Here is a 12,676-nt window from a genome sequence, read left to right on the forward strand (position 1 = left end):
GGCCCCTGCTGGAGCGGCCACCCCTCCCCGCCGTCTGCCTGAGGTTTCGGGGCTCAGGTGATGGTGCTTCCAGGTGCTGTGCCCAGATGGCCGAGGGCTCAGCACCCGTGGCACTGAGTGGGCGCGGTTCCAAGGAGAGTGGTGAGGCCCCAGCCACGCCACGGGGCCACTGTCGCGCTTGCTGGAGCAGAGGCCTGGTGGGTAGGGGTAACACGTGCGCTCAGGGCTCCCCTGCTGTGTTGTCCTACAGCTGATAAGCTGCCAGGGCGCCCGAGGTGAGAAGGGCCACCCCTGTCACCTTGCGGAGGGAGAGGCCATGCCAGGGTGGGGCCAGCCCAGCCGCTGTGGCCTCCAACCCTTGCCTCAAGGGGCCGGAGTTCTCAGCAGCCCCGCCAGCTCTGGCCCCCTGGCGTCTAGTGGTGAGAAGGGCAGCCCCTCGCCGCCTCAAGGGCTGGTCAGGCCGGCGCTGCTCTCAGGGGAGGGGCTCATGCCTCTGTGCGTGCTCCGGTTTGCGGGGGTGGCACTGTGCTGCCCAGAGTGACTGGCCAGCCGGTGCTGGCCCCTGCCCTCCAAGGGCCCAGGGAGGCCACCAAGCCCATCTGAACCCGGTTCCCACAGTACCACTTCCCGGGGCTCTCCCGGCACTAAATAAAACGCTGTCAGGTCTCTGTGCTCAGGGGGCAGGAAACCGCAATGACTTTGCGCTTTGGCCTCTGCATGGAGGCCGCTCCCCACGCGACCCCCGAGGCATGCGCGGCATGGGAGCCCCCTGCGTTCTTCCCGCCCCGCTGCCCAGCCCAGCCCAGGGCCTCCCCGGGGCTTCTGACACGGACGCACTCATCCCGATCCCTGGGCGGCCCCGTCCCGCGGCCTGGCGTGTGGAGCTCCCGCCCCAGAGCCCAGCTCGGAGGCCAGGCCGGCGCCCACGTGGCTCTAGGTCAGAGGGGAATGTCCACTCTGGCTTCCTCCAGGCGTGTCCCCTGGCCCGCGGGGTCCTGTGGAGGAGGGGGCGGGACAGGGCGAGCCCCCAGGGCAGCCCCTCTGCAGGTCTCCCCCTCCTGGAGGCAGAGTCTCGGCTTCAGCGCCCTCTCCTGCCAGGGAGCCGCGTGGCGGTGAGGACGGGTCCTGGCCTAGGTCTGAACACCAGCCCTTGCCGCCTGGCTCCTTGCCAGGCACGATGGTCGTGGCACAGCCGGTCCCCTCTGCCGGCAGACGGTAAGCGCGAGCCTTGGCGCTTTTATGGGGCTCGAGCCGTTAGAAGGCCCTCGAAACCCAAGGGGTGGGAATGTGGAGCCCCTCTGCTGAGACCCCCACGCCTGTACCCCTCCTCCCCCCCCCCCCGGCTCATCGTCAGCTTCCCACAGTGTCAGTGAAAGGAAATCACGTCCCGGACACCAGGGCCCCGGGGGCCGGTTCGGCGGAGCCGTGGGACGCGGGCCTGGCGCCATTCGAACGTGGGCTCGTGGCTCCCCGCTCCGGACCCTCCCCTTGAACCCCGATCTGAGTGCCAGGGTCGCGGGAGCCCGGGTGTCTGGAGGCCCCTGGTGCCCCGCAGTCCCCCGTGTCCTCCGGCTGCTTCCCTAGTTCGTTTCCCACGTGACCCTTAGCTGCCGGCTGCGCCCAGGAGGCGGCGCCCTGCTCCGGGAGGGGCCCTGCTCCGGGAGGGGCACACCGTGGCTTTCTTGCGGGCATTTGGGTGCCGTTGCTTCAGAACGGGTCCTCTGGCCACGCCGCGTGGCTGTCCGCGAGTGTGAGGCTGTCGGCGCTTGCGTGTTAGCGTTGGGTCCTGACAATACCCTCGTCCTTTCACCAGCGGGGTGCGGCCACGGGCTGGGCTGGGGGCCTGGGAGGACCCTGTGCCGTGGCCCTGGCCTACCGAGTGTGTCCGTGTTCACGCACACCCCCCTCCCGTCCGGGAGCCCCACGCTCCTGGGGGTGCTCTCGCGTCCCTCAGCCGGGGTGCGGGCGGCGCGGACGGCTGGGCTCCCTGCAACCCACCCTCAGAGTCTCGCTTGCTCCCACCAGGCCCGGTACAAGCAGAGCCTGGACCCGACAGTGGACGAGGTGAAGAAGCTGTGCACGTCCCTGCGCCGCAATGCCAAGGAGGAGCGGGTGCTGTTCCACTACAATGGCCACGGGGTGCCCCGGCCCACCGTCAACGGCGAGGTCTGGGTCTTCAACAAGGTGGGTCCCGTGGCGCCTGCTGCTCTCGGGCCGAGGCAGCCAGATGAGGGATGGCAGGCAGCGTCTGCGGGGCTCGGGCCTTCTCAGGGACCCAGAGTGACCACCCCCTCCCCGCCCCCGCCCCCTGTGGCACCTGCGCTCTCACCGCCCCCCCCCGGGGATTCTGCTCTACTCTGCGGCCTCGGGACCGTCTGCTTCCGACGTGACCCCGGCAGGATTTCTCAGCCGACAGTCTTCTTTTGAGAACCAGTGATTTTCCTAGAAAATAAAATGACGCAGCATTCCAAGGCGCTCGTGCCCAGCTCGGCCGCCATGGCCTCTCCCGCACCCTTGGGGGGTCCTGGTGCTGCCTCTGCTATGGCTCCTTGAGGCGAAGACAGCGCGGCAAGGGTTGGAGGCCCCTGTGCGCCTTCCTTGCTGTGGGGTGGCGGGTGGGACCCTGGTCCCCAGGAGCCGGGCTGTGTGGCTCTCGGCTCCTGCACGAAGGCCGCGCGGTTTGCAGGCTCAGCCCCACGGGCCTCTGCTGGCTCAGGAACGGCACCTTCCACACCCCTCGGACGCCCCCCTCGCTTCCCTCCCCAGGAGAGCTGGGGCCGCAAGTCCCATGCACGTCACCCCCGGCTTGTGTCGGTGGCTCCCCAGACTGGGGCTGGGGCCGGGGGTGTGGTGGACAGGGCTGCACCCGTCCCTCAGGGCTCGGGGAGACGTCGGAGATCAGGGAGACAAGACGGCGGCACTGGGGACAGGGCGGCGCCAACACCCGCCCACCGACAGCGCGCGGGCAGGGGGAGCGGAGATTTTAGACCCTAAATTGCATGGGAAGTGCCCAAAATGAAATAGAAAATCTGAATTAGCTTCGTATCAAAGAAAATGGGTTTGGAGACGTTTCCCCTCACAAAGACTCAGCGGCGTCAGCCCTGCCGGGCTGGACGCTCCTCATCCACCAGCACCTGCAGCTCCCGAAGCGGCGTCTGCCTTGAGCGGCCTCGGCGCAGCTGCCTCCTGCCTGGGCGGGCGAGCGGCTGTTTTGATGTAAATGCCATGAGCTGCGGGTTCCCGTCACCGGGAGAGCGGGCATGCGCGGCCTCTCGGATGCTCTTGCTGCCAGCGTGGCTCGTCCCCGCATCCCTGTCCCCACGGGCCTGTCGCCCCCGCCCCCAGCTCGTGGGCAGTTGTGGCCGCGAGGGCGTCTCAGCGCCTGGACTGCTGCGTCAGGGCGTCCACGTGGGCCTCGTGTGCTTGCACGTCCGTCAGGGCCTAGAGCTCCGTGCCCGCGGCAGAGCCCACTGGGGTCCCGGCAGTGAGGAGCGGAGGCGTCGGGGAGCCCCGAGGCGTGTGTAAGCGGTGCTTCGCTGCTCTGCTCTCCCGGCTTCTCCCGCTGGCTTTCCTTCCCTTCTCCCTTTGCCTGGTGTGTCGTCGGGGAGGGGCGAGGCTGCGGCCGCGCAGGTGACCTCAGCATTCAGTGAGACCCGCGGTCCCGTGGCTAGGCCTGCCCGCTTTCAGGCCGGGCCAGTGATGCGAGCCGTGAAGACCGCCTGCCCGGGGCCCCTGGCCGGCCTGGAGGACCAGAACAGAGTCCGCTGTGGGATCACAGTGGAAAACCAGGAGCAACTCCAGAAGATGCCTCCGAAACCCAACCCCCCGTCTAAATCACACAGGGGCTGGGCCTCCCTGGTGGCGCAGCGGGTTGAGCGCAGCGCTGTGAAGCTGTCCGCAGTCTGCAGCGCGGGTTTGATTCCCGGCCGGCCAGGGAGATGCGCACATGGCGCGGCAGACCTCTCCTCTCTCGCCTGCTGCTCTCCCGTCTGCCTGTTCTGCTCCCCGCCCTGTCTCTGGTGAATCCTCTCACCATCCCGTGCGTCTGGCCTGTACCCCAGCTCTTGTGTAAAAATAAATGAATCTTTAAAAAACAATCACGTTTAAAAAATTAATAAATAAATCACAGAGGGGCGAAAGAAGCCGTGAGAAGTTCTGAAACATTCTGAATGACATGAAAACGACACAACCTGCACAACCTGCGTGGCATGGGCGGCGGCTCCGAGGGCACTTGGCAGCTTGTCCGGAACCGCGCGCGGGCAGTCGCGCTTCAGGCCTGCACTTGAGAGAGCGGGGAGAGAAGAGCAAATTAAACCCAAAGTCGGCAGAGGAAGAGAATACGAGGCGCTAGAGCAGACGCGGTGACACCAAACATGGGAAGTCAGCAGAGAAACGGCGCTCCTGTGGAGACCCAGGAAGTCCGCGTGCTCCTACTGGGGGCCCAGGGGGAAAGGCAGGGGCCCGAGGGGGGCACTGGCACTCCCAGGGCCGAGGGTGGAGCACGGCTTCCCTCAGGCCCGTGCCAGGAGCCAGCTGCGGGCCTGGGCGTCGGCCGCGCACACCTGCTGTGCCGCCAGCACCACGCGAGTCTACCAAGTAGGAGCAAGAGCTGTGGGGAGGAGACAGCTCTGGCGAGTGAATCAGGACGAGTCAGCGAATGGAGAGTCCACAGGCCTGGGCAGCAAAGCCCGTGTCGCAGGATGCAGCCCAGCCTCGACCCGGCCAGCTGTGTGGACATCGACAAACTGACAGGTTTCGGTGTAAAGGAAGGTGACCCAGAACGGCCCTCGCCATGGTGGAGCAGAGCGGTGCCTGCCGCAGGCCAGTGCCGCCCACGTGAAGGCTAGAACCACGGCATCCGACAGTGGACGACAGAGGACAGACAGACAGAGGGGCATGGGACAGAGCGCCCGAAACAAGCCTGCGAAAGGCTGCCAGCTGACCCTGGATGGAGGGGCCCCGGCCAGCAGGGGAGCGAAGCCAGGACCTCTGAGGTGGTCCCTGTCGTGGAGCCCGTTTCTGGCCGCAGCCCGCCAGCATGTCACAGCCGCAGACAGCACGGCCCCGGGAACACGCCGCCCAGGGTGCCTACTTGCAGGGAGCAGCTGCCGCGCGAGCTCCCGTGAGCCCAGCCCCAGTCCTCAGCCTCCGGGCCGCCCTCACTAGCTGCCCGTGCAGGGGAGAGCTGGCGCCTTCGGGCGGCGGCCACCCGCGCTCCTCCGCCCGGGCCACGGCCGAGAGCTGTGCTTGGGGCAGCTCACGTGCCAGGCCCTGGAGGGAATTCCAAACCCATTGGTATTCAACCAGGCGCCCCGCGGGGAAAGGACTGAGCGCCAGCTGCGCGGACCGGATGCTACTGCCCCATGGCGCGGGGAGAGCCGGGCAGACGTCGGTGCCCGGGACCCTCGGCTCGCCCAGGCCGCCTGGTGACGCGTTGCAGGGAAAGCACAGACACCGCTGGGTGATGACCCCAAGCCCCAGCGACTCCACGGGGAGGCGGCGGCGCCCAGAGGACACCCAGGGGTCTGTCTGCCGCACTTCTGCCCGCAGTGGGTGCCGGCAGTGAGGACACATTTCATTGTAAAATATTTGATGCTGAAAAATAATGAACAAAATCAAAGAGGAACAAACTGGATGGAGAGACAGTCCATATTCGTGGGTAGGAAAACTCAAGAACTCTGAAAGAATCCAAGGAGAAATGTCTCTCGTTTTTTTGCATGATGAAATCTCAGCATCTCACCAAATCTCTGTTGGAACGTTGGTAAATTTGGTTGCACAAAAATGGAAGCTTTTATATCGCATGGAAATCATCGTGAGGTCACGTGAAGGGAGCGCTGGCTTTGCGTGGGGACGCCGTGCTGGCCTCAGTGCACAAGCCGCTGTCTGAAGCCAAGGAAAGCTCCACCAGAGCATCTCAGGAGTGGACAGCACGCAGCAGGGCTTGGAGGTTCAGAAATGGAAATGTCCAGAGCATCCAGAGCACACAGACTGAACTCGCCGTGACAGCTGATGAAGAGGCGGGGGCCCCAATGGAGGCAGGGGCCGCTGCAGCCGCAGCCTGGGGGCCCGGCCTGTGACCTCGTTCAGCACCTAGGAGTCAGTTCCGTCGACAGGTGTAGGATAGCGACAGAGGTGTAGGATAGCGTGTGGCTCAGCACAAAGACCATCAGTGCCAAGCTGTCCCCAAAGCAAAGCTTGGGGAGCAGCCGCCGAGGCCACCGGGGCCTGCTAAGCCGCCTCGAGTCTCGAGCTGGAAGCCGCATGGGGTGAGGCGGTGCCGGCAGCGTGCGCACCCGCAAGTGTGCAGGGGCTGCAGGGCGCTGCCAAGCACGTACCGTGCGCTTAAAACTACACGGCCTTCCAGAAATGCACATGTGAGCACGGCCGTGGAGTGGGGCGCAGAGGCTCCCGCCAGGGAACAGGACAGGACTCTGTTCAGGCCACCCTACCTGTGCTGGAAACCTTAGGGATTTTATAACCAAAATCAGACACCTGGTCTGGCCTGGCAGCTCCGCGCCTTCAGATCTGTGAAGACAAGACGGCGCTCGCCCCCACCCGCGGCTGTGACGGCAGGGCCAGGCCTGCGGTGCAGGGGCCACGGCGAGGGCTGGGGAGGTCACTGACTCGCCCTGGCTTACTAGAAACCCAGGTAGACAAACAAGCGATCTGACAGATAAAACGGATCATAATGAATAAATTATCTAAAACCTACTTTTGTTTCTTTGAAATGAAAACACGGCCTTGAATATATTTTTCTTTTTTAAAAATTTTTTATTTTTAAAGATTTATTTATGCACACAAGAGCTGGGGTGCAGGCCAGAGGTGTGGGAGTGAGAGGACCCAACAGGACAGAACGGGGAACAGAACAGGCAGACTGACTGAAATCCACTGCTGAGGGGAGCAGTGGGGAGACAGGAGAGGTCTGCTGCGCCGTGTGGGTTGCTCCCTGGCCAGCCGGGGGTATCGAACTCGTGCTGCAGAGGCTGCGGACAGCTTCACAGGTTGGGTCTTAACCCCTTGCGCCACCAGGGAGGCCCTGAATATATTTTTCTAAGAGAAAGGAGAGGTGCAGTGATTAGGAATTCTCTGTGCTTGCTGCCTTATTTGGGGGGGCAGGGAGGCAGGAACTGCAGCTTAGTCTGAAAGGCTCTTGGGGGCTGCTGCAGCCCTGGGTGCACGCAGGGGTCTGAATATACTGGCTGTCAAGGCCGGTGCAGCCAAGAGGACTTGGGGTCACGCCGCACCCCCGGCCTCTGCATCTGGACTGCAGGGGGCCTGGAGCCTGGAGCTGCCCTTTGCAGGCCTGCAGGGCCGTAATTCTGCCCCAAAGGAAGCTTGACAGGTCACCCGGGACCTCTGGGAAATGAGATCTCCGCGCTCAAGTTCTAATAAGGGTTCATTCTCAAAGGTCGTTTCCTCCCCGCGGCTCACGGGAGGTGCTTCTGCGCTCCCTCGGGGGCGGGCGGCCAAGGCCAAGCTGGCTCGTTAGACTTGACTGACGCGGACCTGGGGAAACGGCCGCTCCTCAAAGTCGTCTTCTCACCGGGTAGAGTCCCCGTCGGGACACATTCTACCGAGTCCTGAGGCCTTCTTGGTCCTCATGGTGGGGAGGCTGGGTGCCGTCCAGACCAGACCGGTGCCGTGAGGCGGGGTGGGGCAGCAAGTATGGTGGCCCGTGGGGGCCATGGTGCGCCCAAACCCTTCCCGGCAGCAGCGCGTCCCCTGGAAGGCACTGGGCGAAGGTCCCTCCCGTAGAGGCCATGAAGCTGAGCCCAGTTCCGGGCAGGCCCGGCCGCTTCCTTGTCCAGCTCTTGGGCATTGGAGAACCCAGAGGCACTGGCCTCCAGCAGGACTGGGCCTGCCCGGAGGCCTGAGCGCTGCCCATGGCACCGCGTCTCGGGATCCTCCTGGAAAGCAGCATCAGGCATCAGGTTTCGCCTTCACAGGCGAGACTCAGGACAGGTGCGTGGTTGACACCTGGCTTCGGGCACCGGTGCCAACCTGGGCCTGGCGGCCTGGCCCCGCCCCCTCTCTGGACCCACACTGCAGACACGGGCGCTCCCCAGGCCAGTGCTGAGGCCCCTCTTCGCAGCGTGGGGTCCCTGGGTTCAGGAGGCGGCGGGCTGCCTCCGTACCCAGGGAGAAGGGCCTCATGTCCTCATGTCCTCGCCAGAGCCCGCATTTGCTGAGGGCTCTTTGCTTATTCAGATGAGCGTGTGTCACCCCACCGTGATGAAATGTTCCCGACCTGGAACAGATTCTAGTAAGCCCCGGGGCTCCCCCCATCCCTGTGCGGCGTGCGCATTTTGTCCTTTGAAGAGACACGAGTCATTCCTGTCACCAGAGCTCCCAGAGGTCAGCCCGACACCCCCGGCCCTGGCCCCCGACCCCAGGCATTCCCGGCCTCCCGCACCCCCGCCCTCGCCCCGCTGCACTGTTCTCCTGGCACTGCCTGGAGCGCGCGCAGTGGAGGGGCCAGCCCCGGGCCCCCCCGGCCGGCAGTGCCACGCACAGGGTGTGCTTTGCACGCGGCTTTTCCTCCTCTCCCAAACGGCATCATGTGTACGTGGTGCCCAGCCTGCGGGTTACACAGTAGTCGCCTCTGACAGGCCTCGCCACGCTTGCAGGGGTCTCGGGCCTCAGCCTCCGCGGTGCCAGATGCTGCGGCCACCGACTCCCTCATCGTGGGCATTCAGGGCCCCGACAGCTGCGGTGGCCCCTGTGCCCCCGGGCCCGGAGCTCTGCCCACACCCCCCAGGAAGCGGGCGCGCAAGGCGGCTCGAACGTGAGCCCTGCCCTCTCATTGCACCTTTCCTGCAGTGGGCGTGTCTCGAGGGGTCTCCCGCTCACACTCGCGGCCGGGGCAGGGGCAAGGCCTGCACGTCCCGTGCCCTGGGGTCCCAGCGCCGGCCCCAGGAAGGCGCCTCCTCTCGGGAAACAGCCGTGCCCAGCCCTTGGGCTGTCCGCGAGCTGTGGCGTCCCGATGTGCTGAGCTCTCTTCACGCCGTGCCAGAGGGGACAGACCAGGGAGGCCGTGGGGCCCCTGCAGGCTCCAGGCTGTGCACCCCGAGCTGCTGCCGGCCACAGCGTGTCCGCTGCCCCGCCCCGGGAGCACACGGGCGGCCGTCGGGCCTGCTGACGCCGCGCTGTCTTACAGAACTACACGCAGTACATCCCGCTGTCCGTGTACGACCTGCAGACCTGGATGGGCAGTCCGTCCATCTTCGTGTACGACTGCTCCAACGCCGGCCTCATCGTCAAGTCCTTCAAGCAGTTCGCGCTGCAGCGGGAGCAGGAGCTGGAGGTGAGGCTGCGGGTTTGGGCGCGCTCCCCGGGGCAGGGGCAGGGTCAGGGGTTTGGGGGCTGCCAGGGTGAGGGGGGCAGCCAGGCCAGGGGCAGGAGGGAGGGTTGCGGGGTGGGGGGGCTCGTCCTCCAAATGAGCGCCGGCGGCGGCATCAATGGGGCTGCCCGTGCCCCCTCAGCTCCACCGTCTCCCCTGCGTGTCACGAAACAACCCGCTAAGCTGAAGAGGCGGCGTGCGGCCCTGCAGCCCTGGCAGGCGCCGGCCTCCTGGCCCCCAGCCTGCAGCCAGCGTGCTCGATATGGGGTGGCCGTGCGTGCGCCTGGGCCTGCGTGGGGTGTGGCTGGGCCGGCGCAGGCAGCGACTGGGCAGGGGACACGGCCTTGGCCTCCTGGGGCGGGCTGGGCGTCCTGCGTTCCCAGCTCGAGGAGGGCGTTGCCGGACACCCAGCAGGGGGTTGAGCCTCTGCTTGGTAGACGTGGATGCCGCGTCCTCAGGGTTCACGTTCTGTCGTGCTGGTGAGGCCTTCTGCAGCTGCGGTCAGGCGCCGGCCGCCCAGGCTGGCCTTGAGGTGGCTCCAGCTCCTGAGGCGGCGCCATCACCATCATCCCGTTGCCGTCGCCTCTGGAGTGGACAGCAGAGTGGCCGCGCGCCTGGCGTTGCTGGCTGTGGGCCTCTCCTGCGTTCATCCTGGGGGGGCGGAGCCTCGGGGGGCTCGAGAAAACCCACAGCCGGGAGGCCCCCGCCCGCCCCGCGTTGGCCATCGGTAGGCAGGGTGTTTGCGCTCGGAGCACGGCGCCGGGGGGCCCCCATGTTCACGCCCGCGTTTGAGTCAGGGCGGGTGGAAGGACCTGCCCATCGGCCCCGCTGTGGGAAGCCTGTGAGACACAGCCCCCCAGCCCCAGAGAGAGCCCCTGCCCGCTCTCCCCCGGCACACGTGTGGAGACGGGGCGGCCTTGGGGGTCTGCTCGCGGCCCGCCTTCCCCGTGCGCGGCCAAGGGTTAATCAGCCTCGGAAACTGCTCATTTCCCTGAGCGCGAGGAGATTTCTGTGCATCGTTGTTGGGGGAAAATGTTTCATTGCCTGATTCCTCGTGGAGGAAGCAGTGAAGACTCGGCTCTCCGCGAGGCGGAAGAGGGTGATGAAAGTCCTGCCGTGTGTTTTATAATTAGCTCCGACTTTTATCTTCATTTTTTTTTTTTAATTACAGTGTCCTACGTCTGTGTTTTCCCTGAGACTTACTGGTATTGGCTGTTGTGCGTTGGTCTCTTGCATAAACAGCGGAAATTAAAATGATAAAATTGGCTCCTGGCTAATCCCGGGGGACTCGCTGTGCAGCGTTTCCCGCGGACGGCCGCTCCCCCACGTGGCCTCTGAGGGCTAATCTTTTTTTGAAAGCCCCCCCTTCCATGAGCCCAAAACCTTCATGACAGGAATGTGAACGCTTGCGCTGGGAGACAGTGATGTGCGAACAGAAAGAAATTGGCAGCAAACCGGCGTGTACCAGTTTTCAAAAAATAAAGAGAGTCAATAAGTGATTGAGCGAAAAGAAGAAAATGATGCCCTGGGCCGGCGGGCTTCGCGGCAGTGACCGCGGGCGCGGGTCTGAGCCCCGTCCAGAGCGGGCGCCCTGCCAGCCCCGCCGCCCTCCCGCCAGCCCGCGCTGTGCCGGTGGCCCTGCGTTGACGATTAGGGAACCTTCAGATCGCTCCTCTTCTGGTGTTCTTTAAAACAAGATTTTGTTTGTTTGGCTGTTTGCCAGTTTGGTACCTGCAGGGTTTTAAAAATCAGCAAGTAAAAAGGGCTCACCAGCGGGACCATTTGGGGCTGCCTGTGGGCCGTCTGCTCCCCTGCTCTCGTCCACCCCAAACCCAGACCTGCCGGCTGCCTGTCCTCGGACAGAAGAAGGGCGGCGCGGGATTGGACGGGAGGAGACGGTCTGCCGTCCGTGCTGGGGGCCTTCCAGAGGGGCCGGGGTGCCCCTGGCTGCGCTCTGCCCCCACTGCCCCCCATCTGGCTGAGCACCCACGTCCGGACTCGTCTGCTCTGGAAGCGTTGCGATCTGCGGTAATGGCCTCGTGCTTTGGTCGCTGCTTCCGCCAGTGATCAATATCTTTGGGTCTTCGGGCTCTTAGCTTCCTTCGATTTGCCTTTGCCTCTCAACCTTCCCAACTTCTGTCCTCTGCGCTTTGGCTTCCAAGAACACCGTCTATTCCCCAGGCGCCCTGGGGGCCCGTGTTGGGGGCTGGGGTTCCTAAAAAATGTTTTCTGCTTCTCTGACTATGACCAGGCAAACGTCGTTCATCCAGAGGCTAAACGGGTGTCGTGGTTCAGCCATTTGTCGGCCGGGCCTTGTGGCTTTACCTTTCCTGGAGATCCCCTCTTCTTCCTTGAGCTCCAGCTTTACATGTCCTCGGTCCCCACATTTGCAGGGGGCTCAGGACCCGGAACACGTCCTTGTCCTCGGGGCCTCTTCTCCCCGTCCCGTCGTTCTGCGGCATCCTGGGTGTCGCTGTCTTCCAGATGCCGCGTTTCCTCTCTTGATTCTCCCCTTTGTTCCGCTAGAGCACGTCCTCAAGCAGCACCCTCGAGGGGGGGGTCTGGGATTCGTCCTTCTCAGACCTTGAATGTTTCCATCCGGACTCTTGTCCCTGTGAGGAACGGAAAAGCTCACTGTAGCTTTTCACAAGCAGCAGCTTGCTGTGTCCACTGCAGTCCCTGAGGCTCATGCCTTACTCACTCGGTGGTGCCGTCAGGACCACCTGGCTTTGACTCATCCCTCGGCATCCTGAGCCGGCGTCACGCTCTTGGTTACAACATTCCTGCCATGGCTCCAGGTGTTTCATCAGCCTTTGAGGCAGGAAGAGCTGGGAGGGGCAGTGCTGCCCACTTGTCTACCTTCCTAGGACAGGGGTGCAGACTTCCTTGACCTCTCACGCCAGCCGGGTCGCACGCCACCCCGCCTGTGCGCCAGACGCTCATTCTCTCAGAAGCTGCTGGCGTTGGGGTCGTCGGGCGCCTTCACGAAGGGCAGGCGCATCCTGCAGAGCATTCGGGCTTGTGTGAGGCCCCTCGGGCCAGCGGGAGGGGCTGGTGCTGGCTGGGCGTGGGGGGTCTGCGAGCTGGACGTCACAGCTGGCCCTGGCGGCCCCGCGGGTCTTGTCGCTGCCGCCTGTCCGGGGTGTGCGTGTGAGTCCGTGGGCGTCCCCTGTGCACGCGCCCTCGTGGGGCACTGGCGTCCGCGGGACCCGCAGCTGCTCGCTGGTCGCCGCCCTGGCGTGGCGAGTCCTCCCTGCCTCCCACCCTTTCTCCCGCCCCTTCTCAGGAAACACTCGTAGGCAGGAAGGGAATGAGCAGGCGTCTGTCATGGGATAA

General features: G+C 64.7%; 1 protein-coding gene across 1 annotated transcript in view; it reads left to right on the forward strand.

Moving 5' to 3' along the window:
• Positions 1 to 12,676, forward strand: part of RPTOR (regulatory associated protein of MTOR complex 1) — a 116,807-nt gene that overhangs the window by 33,771 nt on the left and 70,360 nt on the right. The window contains exons 4-5 of the mRNA XM_037494972.1: positions 2,026 to 2,184; positions 9,158 to 9,304. Coding sequence (XP_037350869.1) covers positions 2,026 to 2,184; positions 9,158 to 9,304 — 306 coding nt within the window. The remainder of the gene's footprint in view (positions 1 to 2,025; positions 2,185 to 9,157; positions 9,305 to 12,676) is intronic.

This window comes from Talpa occidentalis, unplaced genomic scaffold, assembly GCF_014898055.3.
Source record: "Talpa occidentalis isolate TD23 unplaced genomic scaffold, MPIMG_talOcc4v2.1 talOcc4.7, whole genome shotgun sequence".
In the NCBI taxonomy this organism is placed as follows: domain Eukaryota; kingdom Metazoa; phylum Chordata; class Mammalia; order Eulipotyphla; family Talpidae; genus Talpa; species Talpa occidentalis.